The sequence below is a fragment of the Centruroides vittatus genome, unplaced genomic scaffold, assembly GCF_030686945.1.
Source record: "Centruroides vittatus isolate TY-2023 unplaced genomic scaffold, ASM3068694v2 contig_1035, whole genome shotgun sequence".
In the NCBI taxonomy this organism is placed as follows: Eukaryota; Metazoa; Arthropoda; class Arachnida; order Scorpiones; family Buthidae; genus Centruroides; species Centruroides vittatus.
In genome coordinates, this window is record NW_027120673.1 from 2,334,678 (window position 1) to 2,361,549 (window position 26,872).

A 26,872-nucleotide genomic window follows, 5' to 3' on the forward strand; every position below is an offset into this window, starting at 1 on the left:
CAATGTAAAATACTTGAATATTGACAAAAATGCATATTTTATGTTTATTTTGTTGTAATTTCATGTAATAAAGCAATAAAATAAATATATCAAAGTTCACTTTGCTATAAATAATCTCAGGTTTGATGTATTGACATCAGATTTGTTTGTAATTGAGAGGGATAGGTTGTGTTATAAGCTGGTGAGTCTGGAGTACATAGTTCTCTGGGTTGTTCTATGCTCTTATTTGTACTTTTCAAGTTAAGATATATTTGTAGTAAAACTTTACTACTATTGAGGGATTATCAGTACTGCCATTGCTAATGTCAACCAACCACTAATTGTTTTGTTGCCTTGTAAACAGAATCTCTTTTCACGCTTATAAGTGGATCAAATGAAAATGTTATTGCTTTTATTGAATTTATAAGAATGTTTTCTTTAACCTTTTAACAACCAGTTTTGTCAGGACTAATTACTTTATTATAATATTTTTAACATGATATAGTCAGGCAGTTATCAAAAATCAATTATCCTAATTCAAAAATTAGTATCTCTTGAAATATTACAGAAATTAAAATATTTTGTTGATTTTTTATATATACATATACCATATACAAATATTGGACATATATACCATGCCAGGATGGTTATGATTGTCGGCTGAGTGTCATAGTGGAAGTTATAGGCCATAGGCACTTATTCATCTCCAGCCAGCACCAGAAAGTAATGAGTGTGGTTACATCCAAATTTTTATTTAGCAAATATAAACAGCACATGTATCAATCATAAGCGATCTCTCTTAGTGGCACGGCATTACCCTATTTTTCCCATATATAATTTCAATAAAATTATTATATATGATAATTATATAGTTTTTAATAGATTTGTTTAAATTTTAATTACATATAAAGTAAGTTAAAATAATTTAACAATTCTAAATAAGCTGAAACTATTAAACTACATGAACATCTCAAAACCCAATGTTATTAATTAATGCTGAATGATTTACATAATGTATCAAGCTATTTTTTGGCTACTATTAATAATTAAATTTTAAGTTAATTTGTTACTAGAGGTAGTTACAACTTTCTTTAGTAACAAATTAGCCCTTAATCCAGTGAAGTATGGTTGGACCAATGGTCAAAGACCTCCATCTTTTTCTTTCTTTCCACCACTCCTCTGCAAACACCACTGTTACATTATCAGTCTTTTTTCTTAGGTTTTCAGCTATCTTGTCCATTCACTTCCCCTAGGTCTTCTCCCCGCCATCTCCTCCTCTGATACCAACTTTGGTATTCTATTGTCTTCCATTCTCTTGATATGTCCAAATCATCTCAGTCTAATTTGTTCTATCTTCTCCCTCAAATTTTTCATTTCTGTTCTTTCCCTTATTTCTTCATTCCATATCCTGTCTCTTCTGGTCTCACTCCTGAGGAATTTCATTTCTGCTGCCTGAATGTTTCTTTCTCCATGATGTAGTTTATGCTGCAGCTCCATAAGTCAATATTGGGACAAAGTATAATTGATAAAGGACCTCCTTATATTTATGTGTCACTTCCTTTTTCCAGATCTTAGTTCTTATACTCTGGTAGAAGCCATCAGCTTGCTGTATTCTTCTACTTATTTCTTTTGCTTAACTTTCCATCTTTTGATATTTCTGTTCCCAGATATCTAAAGCTGTCAACATTCTCTAATAATTTTACATTCGGTTCAATTTTTCCCTCTCCCATCCTGAGTTCTCTTTGACATCACCTTGCACTGTCTTGCTTTTCTCTTTGCTTATCTTTATTCCCTATTCCTCTTGCTTCCTGTTCCACACATCCAGTTGATGATGTACTTCTTTTTCTGTGTCTCCCATTAGTCCTATGTCATCTGCAAATTGCCAAGTCCTTGACTTCTTTTCATTAAGTTTGCTAGTATCTGATTTATAATTTTTGCCAAGATGCCCTTACTCTCTAGACTCTTCCACACCATCTGTCTTGGGTCACTATCATATGCTTTTTCAATATATATAAAAGTTACTAAATCTTTGTTGTATTTCCCAACTCTTACATCAGTAGTCTCACAGAAAATATCAGATTTATGGTAGATTGGATCCTTATGAACCTATGTTGTTTCCTTTCTAGATGGTGTTCCACCACTTTTCTGATCTTACACTCCACATCCAAAACTCTAAAAAAATCTTGGCAACATGGGGTAACAATGTGATCCCTCTGTAATTTTCACATTTCTTTCTGTCCCATTTATTTAATATTGGGGCTATAATATCTTTACCCCATTTAGATGGTACTTCTTATCTCTCCATCCTGCCTTCTCATAACCCTTGTTAGTCAACATATCTCCTGTTGGCCTGATGCATTGATGATATCCACCACAATTTCGTCAATTCCTGCAGCTTTGCCCATCTTCATTTTCTTTAACACAATCTCTTTTCTGTGTGTGTTATATCATCCCACTCTCTGTCTCTCGCGTTCATCTTCTTCCATTATTTCTTCTGTTTCGTTAGGCAGGGATGCACAACCTTTTCTGAAGAAGGGCCAAATTAGGATTAAGTTTACTGACTGGGGGCTGGACCTCCAAGCGATTAATGTGATGGCTGAGATTGCCAGCAGATTTTCCAAATTCTTGTTGGTTAACCTGTTCCATGTTTTGCACTTGTTTAAATTCATAAGTGAAAATGCTTGTTTGCATACATAAGCCATACTGCCAAACATGCTTGCACAAAATTGAGCATTGTCTTTCAATTTTGGAAATGATGTATCTAGCAGTTCTTTGTAGAATGTAAGGACATTAGAATTTTTAAACTGTGATTTCAATTCATCACTCCACTGGATGTCTATCAACTCAAGTTGGACATCTGGAGGGGCATCTTCCACTTTCACATCAAATGGAGTTGAAAAAAAGCTGCATGTAGATCTTGTATTTCTGAAATTCACCAAACCTCTGATTGAATGATGTAAGGAGGGTGTTAACTTGGTCAGAGTAATTCATCCATATATGTGAGTATTTCTCTTTCATGGCCTTGCAATGTGGAAAGTGTGTAAAGTTCTCTGATTGCATGTGGGACTTGAAAAGTGCTAGTTTGGTCATAAATGCATTGATGTTACTTGCCAACTGAGAAACAAGTTGCATCTTTCCCTGCAATCTCAAATTAAGGTCATTTAGATAAGCAGTAATGTCAGCAAGGAAAGCTAAATCACACTGCCATCTTTGTACTTTCAAATTCCTTGTAGTTTTCCCCTGTTCTTTGATGAAAGTGATAACAGGTAGGCCCCAATAGCTCCACAAATCTCTTGAGGACTGTTGCATTGCTCAGCCAACAAACTTCAGTATACATGGGCAGGTCAGCATAATCAGCATCTATTTCTTCAAGAAATGATGTGAAGAGTCAATGGTTGAGTCCATGATGGTGGATTAAGTTCACAGTATCATAAACATCTTTCAGCAGGCATTCAAATCCCAGCTTCTTTGCACAAAGTTGCTGTTGGTGAATTATGCAATGATACTGGACTAACTCCTTTTGCCTGTCTTCAAGGTGGTTTTTCAGCAAGGTGACTCTGCCATTCTCACATCCAACCATAGACGGTGTTCCATCAGTGGCGATGCTGGATAGCTTGTCAAAGTCCAGTGCTGATTTGTTGCAAATGCTCAATAAACCAGTTAGTAAGTCAGCACCAGTTGTATGTCCAGAAAGTGATGCCATGCCAAGAAATTCTTCATTCACAATAAAATCTAATGAAACACTTCTAATAAACACAATCACTTGTGCTGTTGATATGTCAGTGGATTCGTCCACAGCCAAAGAAAAATAAGCACAGTTTGCAACTAAAATGTTAAGTTGGCCAGAAATGTCTGATGCAATTTGCGAGATTCTCTGTTGTATCATCATGCGGTTAAGACTGATTGTTTGAAAATGCTTTGTCTTCTCAGGACACATCTCACATACGATGATAAGACACTTTTTTATCATATTGCCGTCTATGGAAGGTTTCCCATTCTTGGCTATTAAAGCAGATATTTCTAGGCTGGCTTCAACAGTCACATCCAATTCTCCAGATTGTTTCTTGAACACATTTTGTTGGCTGATTAGTGATCGTCTTAATGATTCGATTTTCTGTTTGCATTTCGTACCTTGCAGAAGGAAATCCTTGTGTTGGCTTTTATGATGTCGCTTCAGGTTGAATTCTTTTGGCACTGCTACTGTTCTGTTGCACAAGATGCAAATAATGCTGTTGCACAAAACAGTACTTGTTAGTTCACACTTCTTGAAACTGATGGTTCTCACGATCAACCTTGTGTTTAATGCCCAGCACCATACTGTTCACTCTGCAAAACAATGTCTCGTTGTGCCGAAAATTCTGAGGCCTGCAATGAATCAGGTTTGAGACCAGGCAAGCTAGACTACCACGTGCTTTGTTCTGTACCCACTCTGACCAAAGACTAAAGAGGCGGGGGCAGAAAACTATTACACACACCTGTAACAAATGGCCAGGCAGGTCTTAATTCATTTGATCCCTATCCAGGCGTCTCTACCATTTCTCAGAATTTGTGAGTCAGATCGTCAACATGCCAGGTGCAGGACACTAATCCATCATGAATGTGGTTACCGTTCTTACCTAAATTATATTTATGGCCTGTCAGTTTTAACCCCCCCTGGTGTTCAGAAATGAATCAAGGGTGATTAATGCAATGCAGCGGAAAATCTGAATTTTTTTAATATAATTATTAAAATTGCCATATCTCGTTTCAAATTGGCGCTAGAATCAATCTGTTTTTGTTTTCTGTCACAAACATATCATAGTTTGACTGTTAAATTTCAAATAAAATAAAAATTAAAAATAATAATTTAATTTTAAATTTACGAAAAAAGAATGTAAAAATAAAAGTAAATAAAAAGTTCCAATTAATTTACTACTTAAATAACCTAACTATATATCTGTTTTCTTTCAAACAAAAGAAACTGTAGCTTTCTAGCTACACAGAGAGTCATTTTACAACCCTCTTTGTTGACACAAGAAGTTTATGGCTTGACGTGATTTGAAATAATTATTAAATCCAAAATATTTTAATGCAAACGGCTTCCTTTTAGTTGTACATTCCTTTTTCAACTCTGGTTGGTTTTTTCTAGTTTGAATGACATTAGGTTGACGAACAAGTGTCTTTTCAGAAAAGATTGATTCAAATTCGACTATACCAATCAGAATCTAGAATGTAAACAAATGCTAAAAAATTGTTATTTTCATGGTTTTTCGGCACTATTTTCACTTATTTTTATGTTATTTGATGCTATTTATCAGTGGCGTGCCGTCATTGGAAGCGATGGAAGCGCCGATTCCACCTTCCAATGACCTTCCTTGTATTTTATAAAATATAAATTTTCATATTTTAATGTACTTTGAATTAATTAAAATTAATATTTTATTATAACTGCATTATGTACCTTTTACAAATTTCTATACTACATGTGAAAAAAACGATAAGATTGCTATTGTATATTCGAATAATTCGGTGGCGGAAGGAATGTCGAAACCGGGTCAGTTTCCAATCAGCCAGATTATATAGGCATTGGCACATGCGGTTTACAGAGCACCAACCTCACCCGGTTTAGCCGGTAGAAGCGACATACGCATAAAGCATCTAATTTTATATCCCGGACCGGTTCTGAGCTGTTAGCCGCCTGCCTGTCAACTTCCAAGCAGCCAGATTTTAGGCATTGGCGCATGCGCTATACAGAGCATCAACGTCACCCGGTTTAGCTGGTGGATGCTTCACACATAAAGCTTCTAATTTTATATCCCGGACCGGTTGTGGGCTTTTAGCCGCCTGCCTGCTAGATATTCGGCTGCCCTTGCCCGATTATGTGAATCATGAGTAGACTAGATCAACGGCGGGCAACCCCCGGCCCGCGGGCCAGCTACGGCTCGCGAAAAGTTTCTATCCAGCCCGCGAGATCTTTAATAGATTATTAAACTGGAAAAATAGTTATTTTTCCAATTCTTTGTAATTTTCGAAAACAATAAGAGAAATAAATGTAGTAATTAACTTTTTATTTATTTATTTCATATTTGAAGACTAAAAAGATTACAGTCACAAAAAGGCGTCAATAAACTACTACGGCCTGCGGAAAAAACGTAAAATTTATTCTGGCCCACGTTATAAAAAAGGTTGCCCAGCCTAGACTAGATTTATAACTTAACCCAACCGATAGGAGTTTACTGGCATGTTTTTATAATAGTTCTGTATAGTTAACAGGAGTTTTAAAAAAATCCATTAAAATATTTGATATATTTATTCTGCGTTTATTCCGCTCTCCCATCTTATATTACTTACGGATTTCAATGTTAAACCGGTGATATTACGATTTAGTATGTCCCATCTGTAAGGAGATGGAGAAAAAACGTGTACAATTCTAGTACAGTGTTAAAAAATTAACTGTTACTTTGGCAGCATCATTTACAATCAAATTTAATGAATGAGACGTACAATGGTACAAAAAAAGCTCTAGAATTTATTTTCCTTAAATTTACGATTTATATATCCGTTGTCATAAAAATTTCTTTCCACTTCTTTATCAAGACTACAGATATTCAAGTCCAAAGTAACCGATTTTTATTTAAGAAGTAGTTAAATAATTAAGTGATTAGAAAATTAGAAACATAAATAAAACCTGATGAAAGAGCCGAAATTTTACTTAAACAGAAGCTTAACCGAACCAATCTCTTGCCGAGTACAGTGGGGTCTGATCTCTTCATAATATTAGATGCAATAAAGACAGAAATTTTTCCAGTTCAACGAGAGTGACCAAAAAGTTGTAAATTTTGGAAATTTTCGTGAACACTTGGTCCTAAAACGAATTAGAAAACGAACGACGGACAATCTGTTAAGTTTAACGTATTTTGATTTTACAGCTATGGTGAGAAACGTTTAAAATCTACAACAACCCTGTTGCGTCCTTTGATATATACTAGTGATGCAACAAAAGAGGCATTTGACATTGACCGGTATTGGCACCCTCGGGATTTGGCACGGACACACCTACCTGGACCATCTCCGATTTCATTCATTAGCCACGCGTAGGGAGCTATTTGACTAAGTGGATTGTTTTAAAATTTAAAATATAAATCGAACTCACTTGTGCCTTTTGACCGGTGTGAAATAAATAAGTTCAATTCAACGAACGTTTTCTGGACGCCTTCCGTGTCCTTCTTCAGGTTAACTGCTGGATTCTATTATTTTTAAAAAACTATTTACACTTTGTTACGTAACGGAAAGGACCCATCGGACCCGAATAGAATGGCAGGCGTATACCGAATCCGATAAAGGACGAGAGATTTAATAGGGATCTGATCTACATAGGATCAACGAAACGCTCTATGGAAGTCAGGGTTAAAGAACACGAGGCGGATATAAGATACAACAGAGCTACCACGTCGCTTGCAGTGTACGCTTCTGAACCGGGCATTAATGTGGACTTCGCGGGGGCCACGCTAATAACTAAAACGACTCGGATGGAACACCTCAAATGGCTGGAAGCGATAGAGATACATAAAGCGCAAACTAAAACAACATGCATTAATTCACGCGACGAGATAACTCTTTCGCTTGCTTGGCAAACTTTATTACAAGAGGATGCATAAAGATTTATTTGGGTCCGATAACACATGAAATCATGTGACCCAAAGATAAAAAAGAATACAAAGATTAAAAAGAATATGATACAGTACGACAAGGAGCACGACAGATATAGCGCATGCGCGATGGTCATCGTGCTTTCGAACTATCTTCATTTGAATTTGTTCTTAAAAGATCGGAATGCAGTTTTTTTAAAAATAATAGAATCCAGCAGTTAACCTGAAGAAGGACACGGAAGGCGTCCAGAAAACGTTCGTTGAATTGAAGTTATTTATTTCACACCGGTCAAAAGGCACAAGTGAGTTCGATTTATATTTTATACACCCCGGTGTGTAGGATGATGATATGTTTTAAAATTTAAAAAGTAAAGAATATTTTGTTATTTTTATGTACGTTTCTTCACAAAGTTATATTTAATTATAAGTTTCATTAAAAGTATATTCATACAATTGAAGAATTTTTTGTACTAGGTATGTATATTCATCACACATTTTGTTTTACCAAGTAAGTTTTTTTTATAATTTTAATTTTAGCCCTTGTATCGTGGCTAGTGATTCAAAAATTTATTTTGAAAAAGTTTTGGCTCGAGACCATATAATGAAAAAGAAAACATTATTAAAAGAGAAATACCGATGCCTAAATTAAATATAAATACGTCGACAAAAAAATTTCGACATTTTGACGATAAAATTTATGACGGATGACGATTCTTTCGTAAAATTGAAGCAATTCGGAAATCAAAACGGAATAGAATTTAACATTGGTAGACAATATAAAATAAATATTGAAAATTATAACAAGATAATTACGATTAATAGATATATCTAAATTAATAGATGTTATATGTTTTTTCTCAAAGCGAGAATTGGCATTTAGAGGGCATAGGGAATTTATTGAAACTAGTAACGGAGGTAATTATATTGAACTTTCTCATTTATTAAGTACGTCAGATAATCTGTTAAAAATACATTTAAAGAAGTATACGATTTTTACTGGCTTATCGAACAAACAAATACGAAAGGGCACTGACGCGCAATTACTTGATTGCCCCTGTAAGTCGGCTTCTTACAGAAACACAGCTTCCCTATCATCAAATGTCACGGCACGCCACTGCTATTTATACAAATAAGCAAGTTTTCCGAAGCATAAAATTGAAAATTTTCTGCTAAAATAGAAACTTCCTGATAACATCGGAAATGATGTTCTAACATCATTTTATTCTATTTGATTCTTCAAAAAATTGTTTTAATACTATGTATTAGACTTAAAATATTTGATATCTAAACCAGAAAGTGTGTTAGCTAGAAATAGAACTTCAACTCCCATTTTTAACACATCCCGGTGTTTTGTGTTGTTGAAATATATAAAGTGTGTTTGTGTGTTTTAGTGTTAATGTTAGAACCAAAGTCAAGGCATATGCTACAAATTTGTCACTTCACTTTTTATAATTATGTTGTGATAGTAGATACAGTAGTGTATCGATTATCCGCGGATGTATTTGTAAGACGTGTTATACAAAATATATACAGTACAGTTTTGTGTTTAATATATTTTTTTGTAAATGATCAGTTATCCGAACAACCCCAGTCCCAAATTGTTTTGGATAATTGATGCTCTAAAGTAGATATATTTGAACATACTACAGCCAGTTTGTTATCATTCTGTTCTCATGCCATGATTTATAGTAGTATAAGCAAAGAGTGTCAGTGAGATATTTGTGTCCTGATAATCATTATTGGGCTTCAATTGGAAAAAATTGTAGATTTATAAATTTCCACTGTTGTTCGTCTGTCTGTCCTTCCTTATTCTCAAGAATGATGTTAGATATATGAAAGTTGAGACCAGATATGGAAAGCTTAGGGGCAGGAGAACCCAATTAACTGTATACAAACTTCTAGTCTAGACCAGAAATCACATGATTTCAATTTTAAAATATTCCCCAGAACAGAGTTACTTAGATGACTGGCATGATTCTGTTGTTGTCAGGAAAAGTGTGAGGTACAGAGGCAAAACATTAATAATTCGAGATTAAAAATTGCTGTCTGGCATTGCAAAGATATAATTTTTTGCTTGTATTTTAAACGTTTCTCATATATTATTTTCAATATTGTTTCCTCCTTAATATATTAACTTTCAAGGGATAAGTCACACAATCTGAGAAGGCTAGCTATAAAACAGAACTAGAGTGATATGATAAACTTATTTAATGATATGTTATTAGGATATGGTGAAATAAATAATGAAATTTTTACACTTAACAAACCAAAATAAAAATTAGCTGTTTCTTCTTTCTTTTAGTTTGTTTTAATATCAGGACAAAGTTAAATAGACTTATGAAGTGTGAAAATTATTGTTAAATTGGGCTTGATTTTTTTTTAAAATTGTTCGAAAGTTGCAACTTGATATCATATGATCATATTAAAGTAATTTTGTATTATACTTTAATTAATGTTAGTGACCTGGAATTAAAATATATAATATCAGGTATAAAGTTGCAAATGTGTAGAAAAGAATTATAAAATATCTTATTTTAAACAATAGAAAAAAAATTAACCAATATCAATGTGATACATTAATTAATATATCCTGTTGAAGTGTTGTTCTGCATCTTTTTTAATTATATACTTGTAATAATATGTTACTAAATTAGAAAATTGTAAATGAGTTGAAAGTACTTGTTTTTCAAATCCAATCTAGTCAATCCATAACTGGAAATGGCTTTTTGGACTTCAATCGTATCATGTATACATGCATATATATACTTAAATCATTCCATTGATAAAGAAATGCATACATTAAATACACCTCAAAAACTGGAACAATATATAATAAAATAAATTACACTTTTGTTCTTTTACCTGAAGAAATTTACTAAAGAGGCCAAAAATGTTAGTTTTCTCTTAGAAACTATCTGCTGGAAAAGAGTGAAAAGTGAAAGTTATTTTATGATATGAAGCAAAGTTTCATAACATTTTATGCTATCTTTGTAAATAATTAAATTAAATTAATTAATTTTTGCTAATTTCAGGAAGTCAACTTTTTATTAAATGTTTTCAGTCAAAACTTGATCATCCTCAGCTTAAAATCTTATATTTGTATGATTTTGACTGAAAACATAAGAAACCTTAGAGTTACTTTTTGGTCTCTTTTCACTTAGAACATTCTGCTCCTTAAATAAGAATTACTAACAATGAAATTCTCCATCTAATCCATGAAGGTTTTTTTTTTTCCTGTTTGATAGTCTTCAAAGGCTATAAGGTAGGATTCAAGATGATGAAAAGTTTTTTAGTCATTTTATTTGTAAGTTGAGGCAACTTACAAATAAATTGTAAGGAATTTAAGAAGAACCAATGGAGTCAGAACTTTTCACAATCTTGCGTATTGTACTTCAAAAAAAAAGTGCACAAAAATTTCAAATTTTCTATTCTTTTCTGACTTTTAAGAGGACTAAAAAATTAAAAATTCTAAAATATTTATAAAAATGAAATAGAATTCTCCCAACGGGTCAAGAAAATCAATTTTATTTTTATAAATATTTTAGAATTTTTAATTTTTTAGTCCTCTTAAAAGTCAGAAAAGAATAGAAAATTTGAAATTTTTGTGCTTTTTTTTTTTTGTTTTTTTTTTAAAGTACAATACATAAGATTACAAATAAATGTTGGTAATAGATTGTTTTAATTGAATGAGCAAACTCATTTCAACTCTAAGGTTCAAATTTCTTTCTTTTGACTTTCTAGGCCAAATGTTGGGCCATCCTAATGCTATTCTTAAGAGATGTAATAATTATCAACAGTAGTATCTATATATATTGTAAAACTGAAGACACAGTTTTTTCTATACTCTGTTCTTGCATTGTTATGGTATTTCATTCCATGTAGTCTGAGTGATTATGTAGAGAATAAGTTATCAAGTTATGTAACTTGTAAATAAAATGTAAATGTGGAAATATGAGTAATAACATATACAAGTCACTAATAATAAATTTAAATATTCAAATGAACAGCTGTATTCAGGCTAATTAATTAACATTAATATAGTACAATTAAAATCAAGCTGTTCACTTGAATATCTGGAAATATGAGCTGTGTAACTTCAAATTGCATAAAAATTCTATTGAAAAATTCTCAGTGTAATTGCATTAGTAAATACTAAACAAATTAATTTGTTTAATTGAACTGGAACTAAACAGGTTGGTTTTATTGGACAAATTTATAAAATGGGTTACTTTTTAATCTTGTAATTTTCATATTTGGTATGTTAAAATCATGGGTGAATTAATTTAGCTGAAAATTGCTATTCTTAATTTGTGTTTCTCTAGCAAGATATTGAATTACAGCAAGTCTTCACTTAACATTGTTGATATGTTCTTGGAAACTGTGGCATTAAGTAAAATGCTATATAATGACACCAGCTTTACTGTAGGTTAAAAGATATAATGAGAATTAAGTTTCCATTGCATATTTCTGATTGTAGAAACATTCCAAATTTTTAAGTAATGACACTAATATGAAAGATTGAAATAAATTTGAGCTCTACATATCATATTTAAGGTAGATTGATGAAACAGTAGCAGTAATTATTTACCCAATTTTGGGAATCGGTGAGTTATGGTGATTGTAGCAGTGGTAGGTTAATCACCTATCACTGCTACAACCACCATCACTCATTGATTCCCAAAATTGGGTAAATAATTACCTTTACTTTATAGGGAGATAGGTTAAATCCTTGTCACTGGAGATGAGTATAGATAAATAATAAAGAATAAATGTTTTGCAAAGGAAAAATTGAAGGGCTCATCAGTGGTTGAGTAGATGAAATCACTGAACATTAGTAGTTGGTCATGTGTTTGCACCTTATCAGCAGGCTGGCCAAGTGTAGTTTTCCAGGTTTTCTTCATGTTACTAACACCTAAATAGGGGCCAGTTTCCCACAGAAAAGTTCTCTCAGGAGGCATCCCCTGTTGGTAGATCATCCACATGTTGCATTGCCATAAACAAATAAGTCAAACTGAAGTGAAAATTATAGGTAGACTCCAACTACCATACAGTTCAAAACAAACAGTTGGTGATTCCAATGAACTACAGAAATACAGCATAAATTTAAAGTAGCAAAAGTAAATAGTGTACATTTGTTTACTTAGATATTAAATGATTCTTTGTGTTAATATGGTTATATGTGTACCCTATTTGAAAAAATGGTGATAGTGTATGAATGCAAATTAAATTAATCAGATTCTAAGAAAAGAATGTGGTTAATATCATGCTTATTGGATTGTGTTTGTATAACCTTTAGCATTTAATTCCCACCTCATTGAATTAATAAAGAAAATTTAATTGTATCTTTCCTTGACAATGTTAAGTGAAGTCTTTCCATATTCATGAATTGGTATTAATGAAAAATAGAAAATTATTTTGTATTCAATATAGTTAAACTGAGTTGTCAGCATTATAATTATAAATTTTTATTACCTAAAACAGTGTGAACTTTTTTCATGAAATATGAATAATTTTTAATTTCAGGGTAATGGAAAATATTCAGCCAAACCTAATTTTACTGAACGATATAATGACCGCATCAGAGAATCTCCTACAACTAGTAATAGTAGTAATTATGGAAAGACTGAAAGCCCAGATACAAAAAATAGTCCACGTTGTCATAATAAATCTGTATATTCTCAGCGAAGTAAAGAAAGGGAGCATCATGAGACTGGTATGCTTGAGATTTATAGATATATAAAACAGTACTTTAATTTTAAGAATATAAGTTACACAGTGAGACAATACAATACTAGAATTCTTATTGTATTTAATACATTATTTATGTTTTGTCTGTTTTTTTTTTTTCCTGTGGTGATTACAATATAATTTAAATTTTAGATAAAATCTAGTTGATATAGCTGGCAATGCTCAGATTAGCATAAGAAAACTGAAAACTATGCATAGTTCTGTTTCAGTGTCCAATGAATTTCGTCATAGCTTTTCTTTTGATTCTGTCCTTAATGAAATAAATTTTTGTATCTTTAAATAGACTTGTTCCAATGAATTTCACAGATATACAGTAAAACGTCTGTAACTTGAAGCTCTAAGGGGCAGGAAAAAAACTGAGTTACAGACAGTTCAAGTTAGAAAACAATAGTGAAAAATGCCAGTTCTGAATAGATTTGTATTTTTATTTCTTATATATTATATAAAGAATCTTTGATAGTTTTTTGTTTTAAACAGCCCATGTAATGCCTTTCAGGAAAATGTTTGCTATATCTAATGTACTATACCTGCAAAACTGTTTGATTTTATCTTGTTAAGATAAAACAAGAGGTCCTCTCATTTTTGATTGGAATGTTGTCTGCAAATGGGTATTGCACAGTAATAATACTGTCTGAAAATGTCATGAAAATTCAATAATTAGGGTCACTTTGGCTAGAATAAATATTAAAATTTGAGTCGAAAGTTGAAAGTAACATAAATCAGTGTCTGGGGACCACAAAAACTTTCAACTTGGAGCAAATTCAAATTAAGGAAATCCAAGTTGGAGATGTTAAATCTCTATGCTATTCCATTGAGACCTACCAAATGCTTCATTTTCTTTGAGTTACAAATGTTTGAGAAGTTTTACTGTAGTACTTGATTGCTTTTTGTTCTCTTATGTTCTTTAGAATTAAGCACAAAATTGCTATAGAGAACTTATTATAGAGGAACTTTTTTGATGGAAAAAGTAGACTTTGTTTTCTATTTTTTATGAAATGAAATGCATTTTAAGCCATTTTCCCCTTATCAGTCTTTAATTTGGATAATATGATATATATAATATAAATAAATATTATTTTTTAATATTATTCAATATTTCTACAAAGACTTTTCTTATAACACAAAATTAATTTATAATTCACAATCAAGACACACATTAGCCTTTTTTTGTAGTATATTTGCTACAGTCATATTTTTATCTAACAATATGTAAGCAGGAAAATCATATCAAATTTTAAATTACATTATAGTTTGTTCTATAATGCTAATCGATGTGTTGTGCTTATTTGTGATACCTGTTAATCAGTTATAACAAGTATTTACTACAAGGAAAGTTGTACAAGGCAAAACTAGTTAGACAGTATTATACAAATTATCTTGTAGATGGTGCTAGTGGTTGGATTGCTAACTTTGAGATAGCTCATAATGGGCAGTCAACATGTTAACAGTTTAAATTGAAGAAACATTGAAAATAGATGGGAAATAGTATTCTTAAGATTTTTTAAAATAATTTTAAAATATTCACGTACCTTTAATTTATTGCTTCAAACATAAAATCTAAATTACTGATATTTGGGTGAAAGGACAATGTGATAATTTGGTGCCTAACACCTAATTTGTCAGATTTTTTAACTCACATGAACAACAACAGCTATGTCTTTACCTCTTAGTTCAGAAAGAAAGTCACTACACTACTCACTTTCTGGACATCCATTTAACACTGCAAAAGCCACATCTTAACCACAGTATACAGAAAATCTTTATCACCTCTTTTTCATACCAAGTGGAATTATGTGAAAATGCTATCTTTAAGGCCCTAATTAAAAGGGATTGTATACAATACTCTAACATTCAGAACAGAATAAAAGAAGCTGAACTACATCATATTGCCAGGATTTATGAGTGTATGAATAATAATTGAGAAAATTGACATAGTTAATTAATTAACTAAGCCTAACCAAAGTAAGGTTACAAATAAAAGAAAAAGTTGAAAATGATAAATAGTAGCAATACATTTGTTACAATTAAAAATCAGTGGTAATGGAGCAATTATTTAAGTTTTTATTTACAATGGTGATTTAATAATGTGGTATGTCGATAGTGGAGAGAATTATTGAATCCCCAGTTAAGATAGATGAGTGGTGTGGGAGAGTATGTTGGAGTGTGGGCACTGAAACAAGTCTCCTTCAAAAGTTTAATCTATTTATTATAAACATTCAAAAAGGAGCTTACAACAATTTTCCAATATTGCTTTTTGAACAAATGAAATAAATGGAATGCTTTTTATTAAGAAAGAAACAGTTTTAAAGATTTTATTTCTGTTAGAAAAAATTAACATTAATTTTATATGGTTTAGAATCATTATGGTTTCCTAAGTTTTCTTTGGGCACAGGGAAGAATCCAAAATAATTATAAAAAACGATGGAGTCAGACTTTCTATTCTTCTTACTTTTTACTCTTAAAGTATACGAAAAAATATATTTTTCTTCCCGTTCTGACTTATGGATATTGTGTAACTAAAAAATTTTCTAAAACATTGTTCATTTTATTCATTGTTAACACAATGTTATAGAAAATTTTTTAGTTATACAATATCCATAAGTCAGAACGAGAAGAAAAATATATTTTTTCGTATGCTTTAAGAGTAAAAAGTAAGAAGAACAGGGAAGAATCTTCATCTCCTCCCTCTTGATGTCCCTGATTGAACTGTTTTATCATATGAACTGTAGATCATATTAGTTTAAGACTTCAGTACTTTTGGGAATTATAATAAGGGATTTTAGAAAAGACAGCCCATTGGGGAATAATTAGGGTTGTTAGACATTATTTAAAGTAACTGTTGAACTAGTTTGAGTATTTATATGCTGACTAATTTTAGTTGTGTTTAGATTAATGGCTATATAATTATTTCAAAACCATACAGTTTGCAATTTACTTAACTGATTTTAAACGAATGAGTAAAATTATGATGCAAAAGTACAGAACTTCTGACAGAACAAATAACAAAATAAAAAAAACCAACATTACTAACTCTTCCTAATTCTGTAAATTTCTCGAAGTATTCTATATTTTTAATGAGAATTTTACTGAAATAATATTTAAAATGTATGAGCCAATAGAAAATCAAATTAACAACTTTTATAAATAAACTATTATGTAATTTTAAGTGTCCATTGATAGTTAAATTGATAAATAAATAAATAGTAAGTAAATTCAATATACTTAATTTTTTTTTCCATTGCTGGCAGAAAATGATTTTTCTGTTAAAGTTCTATCTGGGAATTGTTTTGTTTATAATTGCAATTATGCAAAAAAAGAATCTATCAGCATTATATTTGAATCAGCAGGTCACCAAATACAACTGTCTGAGTTGCATATTATGTGAGAAATATGACAGCTGCTATATTTAAATTGAATTATTAAATGAAGCCCTCAGAATCACATCTAATGTGATTCTGAGGGTAGATATGTTTGAATGTTTGAAAGAATTCATAAAATGAAAAAAGCTTAAAATAATGAGATGACAGCCACATCTACAGCCAATGTTTGATGAGCAAAAATATTAACACACACTTATTCATACAATTTTTAGGATTTTTTGAAACATTCAAACTCAATTATCTCAAAAATATGATTCTGAGGATTAGCACTGTGTGTCTGAGGGCTTCAAATATAGACAAATTTGAATAAATCTAGGACTAAGTAAATGAATACACAATAATCATTAAACTGTTAAAAATTCAAGTGTGAAGGAATATCAATTAGTTTGAGATTAGGCTAACTTTTTAATTCTGTCCTACAATTAATAACTATCAATCAATTGCCCTAATTAGGTTGACATGCTGGAAGTAATGAAAAATATAAAGAAATATGTAGTAATTATTAAAATATATAAAAATATGTTGCAAGAATTGATGTAATTCACTACAGAAATTGACAGGAAAGTCAAATATCAATTTCCTACATATTAGCAAGAAAAACACATCATAATATATAAGTCCAGGTCTAGTAATATCTAAATTGGAGGACTGAATCAGGTTAACTATGAGAACAGTAATTATTTCAAATGTAGTTGTAACCTATAAATACAACCAATAAATGGTTTTGGATAATTTAGAAAATGCATTTCTTTCTTGTTGCAAGATAATGAACCCTGGGGAGATGTAAATTTTTAAAATAAACCTTCTGAGGTTTGAAGAAATTACATGCATATCAATATAATTTTTTGTTTTATGTGTATACCACTGTGCAAAAATTTAATATGTAATTCACTTATTAGTTCCAAGCAAATCTCCTCTTCAAAGAGATCGTATTGTCAAAACTGGTGGAAATGGAAAAGATCAACAACTATCTGCTGTCCGAAGAAATACTGAGAGTACTGGAAGTACTCATAGGACTAATCATGATCGGAGTCATTCAGAGGTAATTTATTTTATCTATGTCTTTTTTTAAATTTTACGTTATTTAATTTTAAGCAATGAAAAGTAATTGAAATTGACATTAATTTGGAATTAATATATCCCAAATTAATTGTAAAATGAAATTTTATAGTTTTTTTTTTTTCACTGAAAGCTTGAATATTAACTTAGATCAGCTGTTAGTTTGAAACAGGTTTCACAAAAGTCATTACTTCAAATTTGTTAACTAGAAATAGATTTTACTATCTTTGAGATTTGATAAAAATATACATATTTAATAATGTATTATCATCTATAGAAAAAATAACTACAGGTAACCCCGTATAACATGGGAGTTACGTTTCAAAAAATTGCCATGTTATACGAATCCGTGTTATAGGAAACAAAGAACTAGTGCAAAAGGGGGGGTCAGGTTCCAAAAATTAAAAAACATACTGTTAAATCCTTCTTTAAATCGGATTTATTATTCACAAGTCAAGGCCGGATGCAGGCAGGCATCGGGGCATACAAAATTACAAATAAAAATAATAATGTACTGAATATTATACTGTAAAAATATAAAATAATATAAATAATTTATATTGTTATTTTAAATTCATTTAAGTACTAGCCAGGGGTGCTCTCGTGACAATTTTTGAGCTTTATATAGTAGATTTTTTTTATGGGTAAAATACTTATTTATTATTTAAATAAATATTTTACCAGAGGATTATTCATCCTATATGATGATCTCAGCATGAGCATCATCAACTAGTAACAGTTTTTATTACATTTCATGTTGTACTGTATGAGTGTTTTACCTAATTCCCTAACCATGTTATACGGGGGATGTTCCCAATTCTCGAACCGTGTTAGAGTGAATCCATGCTATAGAAGTGCCATGTTATACAGGGGTTACCTGTATTTTAAATTGATGAAAAATATATCATGCAAAAAACAACCAATATTTTAAAATAAATTATTAAATATAGGTATTTAATAAGAACATGTATTAAAATCTTTTAAAATTTGAAATAAAGTACAAACAGATTTTCATCATTTGGCTTAGCTCTATACTTGCCTGCAAACAAGAAATGATAATGGAAAGTAAGACGTTAAATGATTGAAGCGGTTAATATGTATTCAAAAATATTTGACTATTGGCATATTTTAAATTCAGAAAATCCACATAAAGTTTATAAATTGAGAACATTTTCTGAATTAAATGTATTTTAGAGTTGTTTTGCCCAATCTTTAATGAACAAGCTCATATTATACAGGCAGAATCTGCAGGATGCTGAGAGAACATCAAACTGATATTAAAAATTTAAGATTCAGTACATCTTTGGCAGAGAAAAAGTTTTTCCAAATCCAATAGGATAAAATGTTCATGATATTAATAAAGACCAGTGCAAACTAGTCAATATTAAAGCACACTGGCCTCCTTAGATGTCAAAAAAAATTTGCCTGAAATTAAGCAGTCAATTGTAGATTGTGTGCTGATGGATTCAAGGCCAGTCTTTTCAATTAAAAGCATATTCAACTTGTTGGATATTTTTGTTCTATGAAATTATTCATAATTTTTTGTTCTCATTGATGATGAATCCAATTTATGTCAGGTTCTCATTTTCTTTTTCTCTTAATGATTAAACTATTCCAATAAGAGAATATATACAGTCAAAGCTAAAGGCAGAAGATTCAATCAGTCATTTTGTAAACAAACACTACATGAAAATTAAAAGACAGTAGTTTATAAAGTTATCTACAAAATACACTCAAACCTGTTTTTGTGCTGTCTTTTTTTGTGTGGTATATGAAAATTTCAATCAAATTGGAACATAATTGACTTCTGTAAAATTTTTTAAAACTCTATTGGATGTTTTCTATGACATCAGCGGGTTTTTTTTCATTTTTTACTCAGTGAAATTTTTTTCTTATGTTTTTTTTTGGATCCCCTGGTATTTTAATTAATAGCATAAAAATCAGAAATATTATGTTATATTTGAACAGATGCAGTAAGTTAGCTCCCCTGCAGCTTTAGACTGGTATGAAATTTCACACCTTGTTAAATGAAAGAATAACACTTCCTGCAGCTATATTTATCAAATAAAATAATTTTTTAAGGATTATTTTTAACTTTTTAATGTTAGATTGGTATTTAAGTGGAAATAATTAATTAATATAAAAAATAAAATTCTTAGAGGATTTTTTTCCCATTAGGGATTGCAGAAAAAGGCCAAAGGAATTAAAAAAGCAATTTAGAGTTATTTCGGTTTTGAGTTATTTTCTACGTGAGACTTTTTATGCAGTCCCTATTCACCACATTAAAAAAAAATACTTTTTAATTGTGTTGCGAAAACTATTTTTTATAGCTGCTCGTTTTGTGGGGTTTTTTTTAAATGCATTTTCTTTTAAGCAGTCCCTATCTACCGCACAAAAACAGGTTTGAGTGTACTCATTGATTGTTTCCAACACACGCTACCAGTGACTTTATGCCAAGAAATCAAGCACTTCCTGGTAATTATTACCAGTAGTTGAAAGCAAGCAGTTGCATGATTATAGAAGCTAATTTCTGTCTACATGTCAGAGCAATCACATTGACTAGTTTGCACTGGACTAAAAAGAAAAAATTACTAACTAGAATTCTGAAGAGCTTATAATTTCAACATTTCAGGATCTAATTTTAAATAAACTAAAAGATTATATACTTGACCTATGGGTTTTGTTACCAAATAAAAATTAAGACTATTGTCTATTGCCATTAATAAACTAATAATTAAAACACAGAAAACCACACAATACTTTCAACATATATAGAATGTCATCTTAATGCAAAAAGAAAGGAATTTTGGAACATTGATATAAAATCTTAAATTTAACATTAACATGTTCTAATTGGAACATACTTGTTAAATTTAAATGATACTTATCAATTGCACATCAAATCCCACATCAGATGGAAACAAAATTATTCACAGGAGTTGTTGTTTTAATATTGAATAGCAAAATGGGTTTTGTTAATAATTCAATAAGATTGTAATTTTACTTTTGAGATTATCTTTGTTTAGAAATGTTTCACATTTGTAAACTAAGACTGGGATGCATAAATTTAATAATCTACAACTAATGAGTAGTGTTAAACATGACAAGAGTTTCCAACAGTTATATATGTGTTAGCAAGAATATATATCATCAAAGTGAGAGTAACGAGTTAAAGCTTCACTCACTCATCTGTCCATCTAATTTAACAAACTCCCAATAAGAACACAGCTACATAAATGAAAATGATTTCATACAATGACATGTCTGTTACAAAATGGGAGCATGAATAGCTGTGCTTTATGTTACCAATGGAAAATCAGTGATAAAATTTTCATATCTGTATATCTAATTTAAAATGAAATCCAAATAACTTTTTATTTAATTAAAATATTACCTGCATTTCAGCACTTGAGAGCATAATTCCATCTCATTGCATGCTTGAGATCGTTTCATACTTCGTCACGTAATTCAAACGTTACATAGTTGGTCACAAAACACACACACTCTTCCATCTTACTAAATTTTGAAATTTCTCGACCAATAAGTCTTTATTTAAAATTATTAATGGGTTCTCAGAAATTGCAATATTAAGCAAAACAATATATAATAAAATTAATTTCATCATAGGCTAAATGATATAAACAAGAGTTAAGTTTCCTATTAGATCATGTTTGCAACTTCCGGCATTTAATTCCCACTGCATAAATTCAATTTTATTATTTGTAAAGAAAATTCAACAACAACAATTGTAAATGTACTCAACAGTGTTATGACAAAATGATGTTGAGTGATGACATACTGTAGTATTAAATAAATATGGCCATCTTGTCTGGTAAATGATTTGTGGATGAATTTATCCACAAATAACTTTAGCAAGATTATGAAAACATATTTGCTAGTAAAGTCATCATTATTTCTTTTAAGCAACCAAATTAACAAGATGAGGCATGGCTATTAGTTAATAGTTTGCAAGCATTTTATGCAATTGGCTCTGACTTAACAAACCATTGTTATGCTATTATCACATAACTATTGTATTAATACATACATATATTTTTTTATAGTCACTTCCTACAGTTGATTTTACTGGGTATTTTTATTTTTTTATATTTTTTATTCTATGTACTAATCAGTCTTAAAATTTTTCATTTTTATATCTTTTTTTTTTAATTTAGAAATGTATACTTTGTTGAGTAATTAATATTTTTGAATATACAATATTGTAGACAAAATATTGCTTGAACTATTGGTTCTCAAAGTATGGTTCATGGACTGATCAAGTCATTTTTCTAAAATGCAGTTCTATGTTGTTTAGCCAAAGGAAAGGATATTTTTATACACCACTTGTCTATTCAGTAACCTAAAGCAAGAGAGAACTTTTGGTACATACCTAAGGACATCTCCACATATTTAGTATTTGCCAAATGCCAAATATTTGCCTTTCTCTAAAGGGTTTCACTCAGCTAACACATGTGATAGACACATGATTTTTACTGAGCATTAGTTTGTTGCAGGAATGATGAATGTTCATCTGAGATTTAGAAAATGGACAATTCTCAAACAGTAATTTGTCTTTTGCCTTTTATGACTGTGCCTGTTATGTGTAGTTCACATCTGTTCATGAAAAAAAGAAATCTAAAAGATGATGATGGGTGGTATCACTTCACCAAAGCATAAAAATGTGAACATGAAAAAGTAAGGAATTTAAAAAAATAATAATAATAATAAAGCTATGTTACAAAAAAAGAACAATTAGATAAAACTACATAGAAAAAATAAACTAAATTAAAAAATAATAAACTATACCTAGTTTTTAAAAAAAAAAAACTAAAATAGCAACATTATGATCAAAAACAAGAAAATACATGAATGCAAATATGAATGCATGGAGGTAAATTTTCATCTCCATTGATTTGGTACAATTTACCAACAAGAATTGGGAAACAGTGAATACCAAATAGATGTCATGAGTAAACCATCAACATTACTTGGTATTCATCAACTATGTTCAACATCTGGTGAATAGCAATGTGTGGATGCACCCTAAGATGGTGATTTGTACAGATAAGAAATGGCTGGAGGCATAGCAATCTTTCATGTCTCTAACTCTAATTAAGTGGTCCATGAACCATATAATTTTGATAACTCTGTTACAGTGGTATTAGTTTAAGTTAATGTTCAAATTTTGTTTCATTTAATATATGATGCAAATGAATGATTCTTCCAGGATAAAGAGAAGAGAATTCAAGTGGGTGATTGGTCAGAACACATTAGTTCATCTGGAAAAAAATACTATTACAATTGTAAAACAGAAGTTTCCCAATGGGAAAAACCAAAAGAGTGGATTGATTGGGAGAAGTAAGTGTTTTAGTTTTACTTTGATCTCTGTGATTAAACTTAAATTTAATATTTTAAAATATTAAAATTTTTTTATCAAAAACAATTGAGAATATTACTGGATAATTGTCTAAATTTAATATAAATTTGGTGGATTTTTTTATGAATGTATCTGAAAAATTGTGCTTTCAGTGATTGTTTGATTTATTTTTTAAAATACTTTGTAATAAAGTTCTTTAAAATTCTATAAGGGAAAATTTCATTGGGTTTGATAATTTTATTTTGTTGTCATAAAATTTTTGTGTGGATCACATTCATTAAGTATATTTATAGAATTAATATTTAATAAAATATCTTAACATTTAATTCTGTTAATTATATAGTTTAGTTTACTTCAAGATTATATAATAACTAGGGACAAAACCCAGGCTGCCTACAGCAGCCCATCTCTCTGTTCTCTTTACCACTTGTTCCCAGTATAGACTCATAACAGAAATTTCAATATGTATCATATTTTTGCGGAATGATTGGCATGCCGCATATGAACGGGAGACCAGAATGCCTGAAACCCCAGAGTAACTGGCATATTAATTTAACTGCAACTAAAATACAAAATTAATCAGATCTAACAAAACTATTTGTTAAATAAATGTTAGAGAAAACATTCTTTAAAGTACAATAAAATAACAATATTATAACTTGGTGATGTAAAATCAGGAAGAGTGTCTTCTTTTACAGGACAACAAAACAATTAGCAACTTATTGACATTAGTAGTGGATTAGTAGTGATGGATTTTTATAGTAGTAGTAATAGTAGTAGTTGTGAGTGTGGGCTACACAGACCATCTACCCTGACCTCAAAAATAACACCTTCCTCTCAAATTTCACACAAAGTGGATGTTAATCAATGCAAGTTGAGATAATTTGCAGGGAGTTTCTTAAATTTAATATGTTTATTTTTGAATTTTTTGATCCAATTACAATTAAATAAACAAAAAAGCACTTTTGGAATTTCATGGAGTATTTTACATTGTTGGAAAGAAGAATTTTATCTTCTTCTCAACAATGAATAGTTTTAGATCCAGTTTTAGAATTAAAACCTATTTGTTTTTACATCATGTAACTCTCTCATTTTTTAATATGTCCTCTTAAGAGGGATACATAACCTAACTTAAACTGGCCTGTTGGCATTCCCCTGGGATAAACTGGCATGCTGATTTTTACCATATGGAAATATCTGATTTTCTGGTCTCCCTCTGATAGACCAACATGCTAGACAATCTGCAAAAATATAGTATATCTTCATATGTCCAATTCTAAATGAGGATTCCATGATTTAAACTAAGTTCAGAGTCATTTTGAAATGAACCTCTACACTCAAAGTAATAGGGAAAAAACTGTTTTTATTCAAATTACGTAAAAGAACTTTTGTATTTGATTTTGATGGAGAAAATCTGAAAGATCTGTGTAGAATAACCTTCAGATTTTATAACAAGTTTTGATAATGCACCTCAATTCAAAAGGTCCATTTTGCATCTCAAAAAAATATTTTTATTTATTTATTTATTTTTTAATTGGTTAAACATCACAATTTTTTTGAACATTCCACAGAAAAAGTTCCAATTCCATAGATACACAATTTACTTCACACATTTATCCCAAGGGCTTGGCCTCGGCCCAATTGTTTCCAATATAGACTATTTATAAGAAAAATTTCATGACAGTTCAACTTCTGTGAGGGGCCAACTCCCACTCCATTCTCTTTTGCTCTACCTCCCACAGAATGGACAGCTCAACTCCATATTTGCTTTGCTCACTTGTTCAAAACTTTTGTGATGATTCATTAATTCCCTGTGTCAACATTCTTTTTCCCCCCTGCAATAGAAAGTGTTGTGACAATTTTAAGCTAAATATTTTATATAAGTTATATATTCTTTTAAATGTTCTATATATATTTATTTCTTTAATTTGAAACACACACATATATATATATATACTTTGTTATTTTTATTCAGTGTTTTTCATTAAATTAATTTACTTATTTTTCTTTAAAGACAGCAAGGTCTCTACAAACCAAATGAATCTAATAGATCCAAGGAAAAAGTATATGATCGTCAGTCCTCTACCGTTAGTAACAGATGTATGTATATAGTTAATTTTTATAAATACATAATTCCTTTACAGAATATTTGTTTTAATTTATTTTACATTAATTGCATAAATCATATAATCAGGGTTATGGAGTTGGTGTCAGTAAAAAGGACCAACTCCGGTGTTTTTTCCTTGTATTTTATATCATTTAGGTTAAAGTTTTAATAACCTCCTACCTTGCATTATAGGAACCTTCTGTAATGCAAGATTTTATTTTATGATGATTCTCCTGCTTCATGATCTTTATTTTTCATGTCATTAATTTGGCTGCAATTTTCAAATTGCAGACCTATAGTTACAATAACTACATACCTATAGAACTACATACAAACTTCTGGTCTGGACCAGAAGTCACATGTTTATTAATGAAAATATGATTAAAAATTGCAGCCTGACATGATTATGATGCCACAATAATTTAATTGCTGTTGATTTTTTATTCAGAAATGTATATTCAAATACATTTTGTATTAGCTAATTCTAAAGTTTTGTTATAAAAGACTCACTTAAAATGGCTAAGATAACTTGGGTTAAATTTGGTACTTTTGAACACTTTACTATAATCATAGATAGAAAATATTATGTGTATCATTGTGAGGCTGAAGTGGATGATGATAGTGATGATAATGAAAAAAGATAAGTACTTTTCAGTGATTTTGATAGGAATGCCTGATGATTCACTTGGTAGTGACAAAATGCTATTCTAGCTTAATATAATCAAAGTACATATGAAAAACTTCTTTAAAATTTGTTCATGCAAATCCTCAATCAAAACAGACTTCTAGAGGTAGCAACCCAATTTTTTACTGACTCTATAGCTCTGAACATAATGAAAGACATATTTCTTGGAATTGGAAATATTCATTTATTAAAACAGATATTTTACATATATTTATTTATTAAAACCTAAAATTACAGTTGGCTAGCAGTTATTTACAATAAATATAAAAGTACATTATGGGACAAGGTGTGACTTTAAAGATCAAAATAAAGAAAATTAGAATTGTATTAATAAATCTAATTTTATTTCGTTTAATAACAAATAACATTTAATGTCAATTGAACATAAATCCACACAATGTCCCACAAAAATTATCAACATTTTAAACTTTAAGGAAAAATCTTGTAAAATTGATAACATAATTTGTTCATGTAAAGGTGGATAATCAGGAACCTTTTTTTGACAATTCTTAATAGTTAAATTCGCTCTTTGTCGATTACACTTATGAGTTTCTTCAAATTCTGATTTCCAAATAATCATCTGTTTTCATGTGGGAATGAATTAAAACTTATATTGGGCTCCCATGTAATTTTGAAATTCGATTCATAAACTTTGCTTTTTCTATTGCTATTCATCTTTGCTCCTGACACAAGAATGAAAAAATGCAAATACACAGTTTACAAAAATCATACAAAAATGAAAAGAATCTTTTGCTCACGCGTATAGGACAACCTAAGTTTTTGAAGTAGTGAAAAATGGATAAAAACCTCATCTTACTCGTATTTACTTGCATATAGCAAGTAAATACGAGTAAGATGAGGTTTTTATCCGAGATGAAGACATTTACCGTATTTACTTGCATATAGCAA

General features: G+C 30.4%; 1 protein-coding gene across 1 annotated transcript in view; it reads left to right on the plus strand.

Moving 5' to 3' along the window:
* wcy (WW domain-containing adapter protein with coiled-coil wacky) overlaps positions 1-26,872 on the plus strand; it is an 85,554-nt gene that overhangs the window by 35,210 nt on the left and 23,472 nt on the right. The window contains exons 3-6 of the mRNA XM_067263616.1: positions 13,131-13,320; positions 17,635-17,777; positions 23,022-23,152; positions 25,186-25,271. Of these exons, the coding sequence (XP_067119717.1) occupies positions 13,131-13,320; positions 17,635-17,777; positions 23,022-23,152; positions 25,186-25,271 (550 nt within the window). The remainder of the gene's footprint in view (positions 1-13,130; positions 13,321-17,634; positions 17,778-23,021; positions 23,153-25,185; positions 25,272-26,872) is intronic.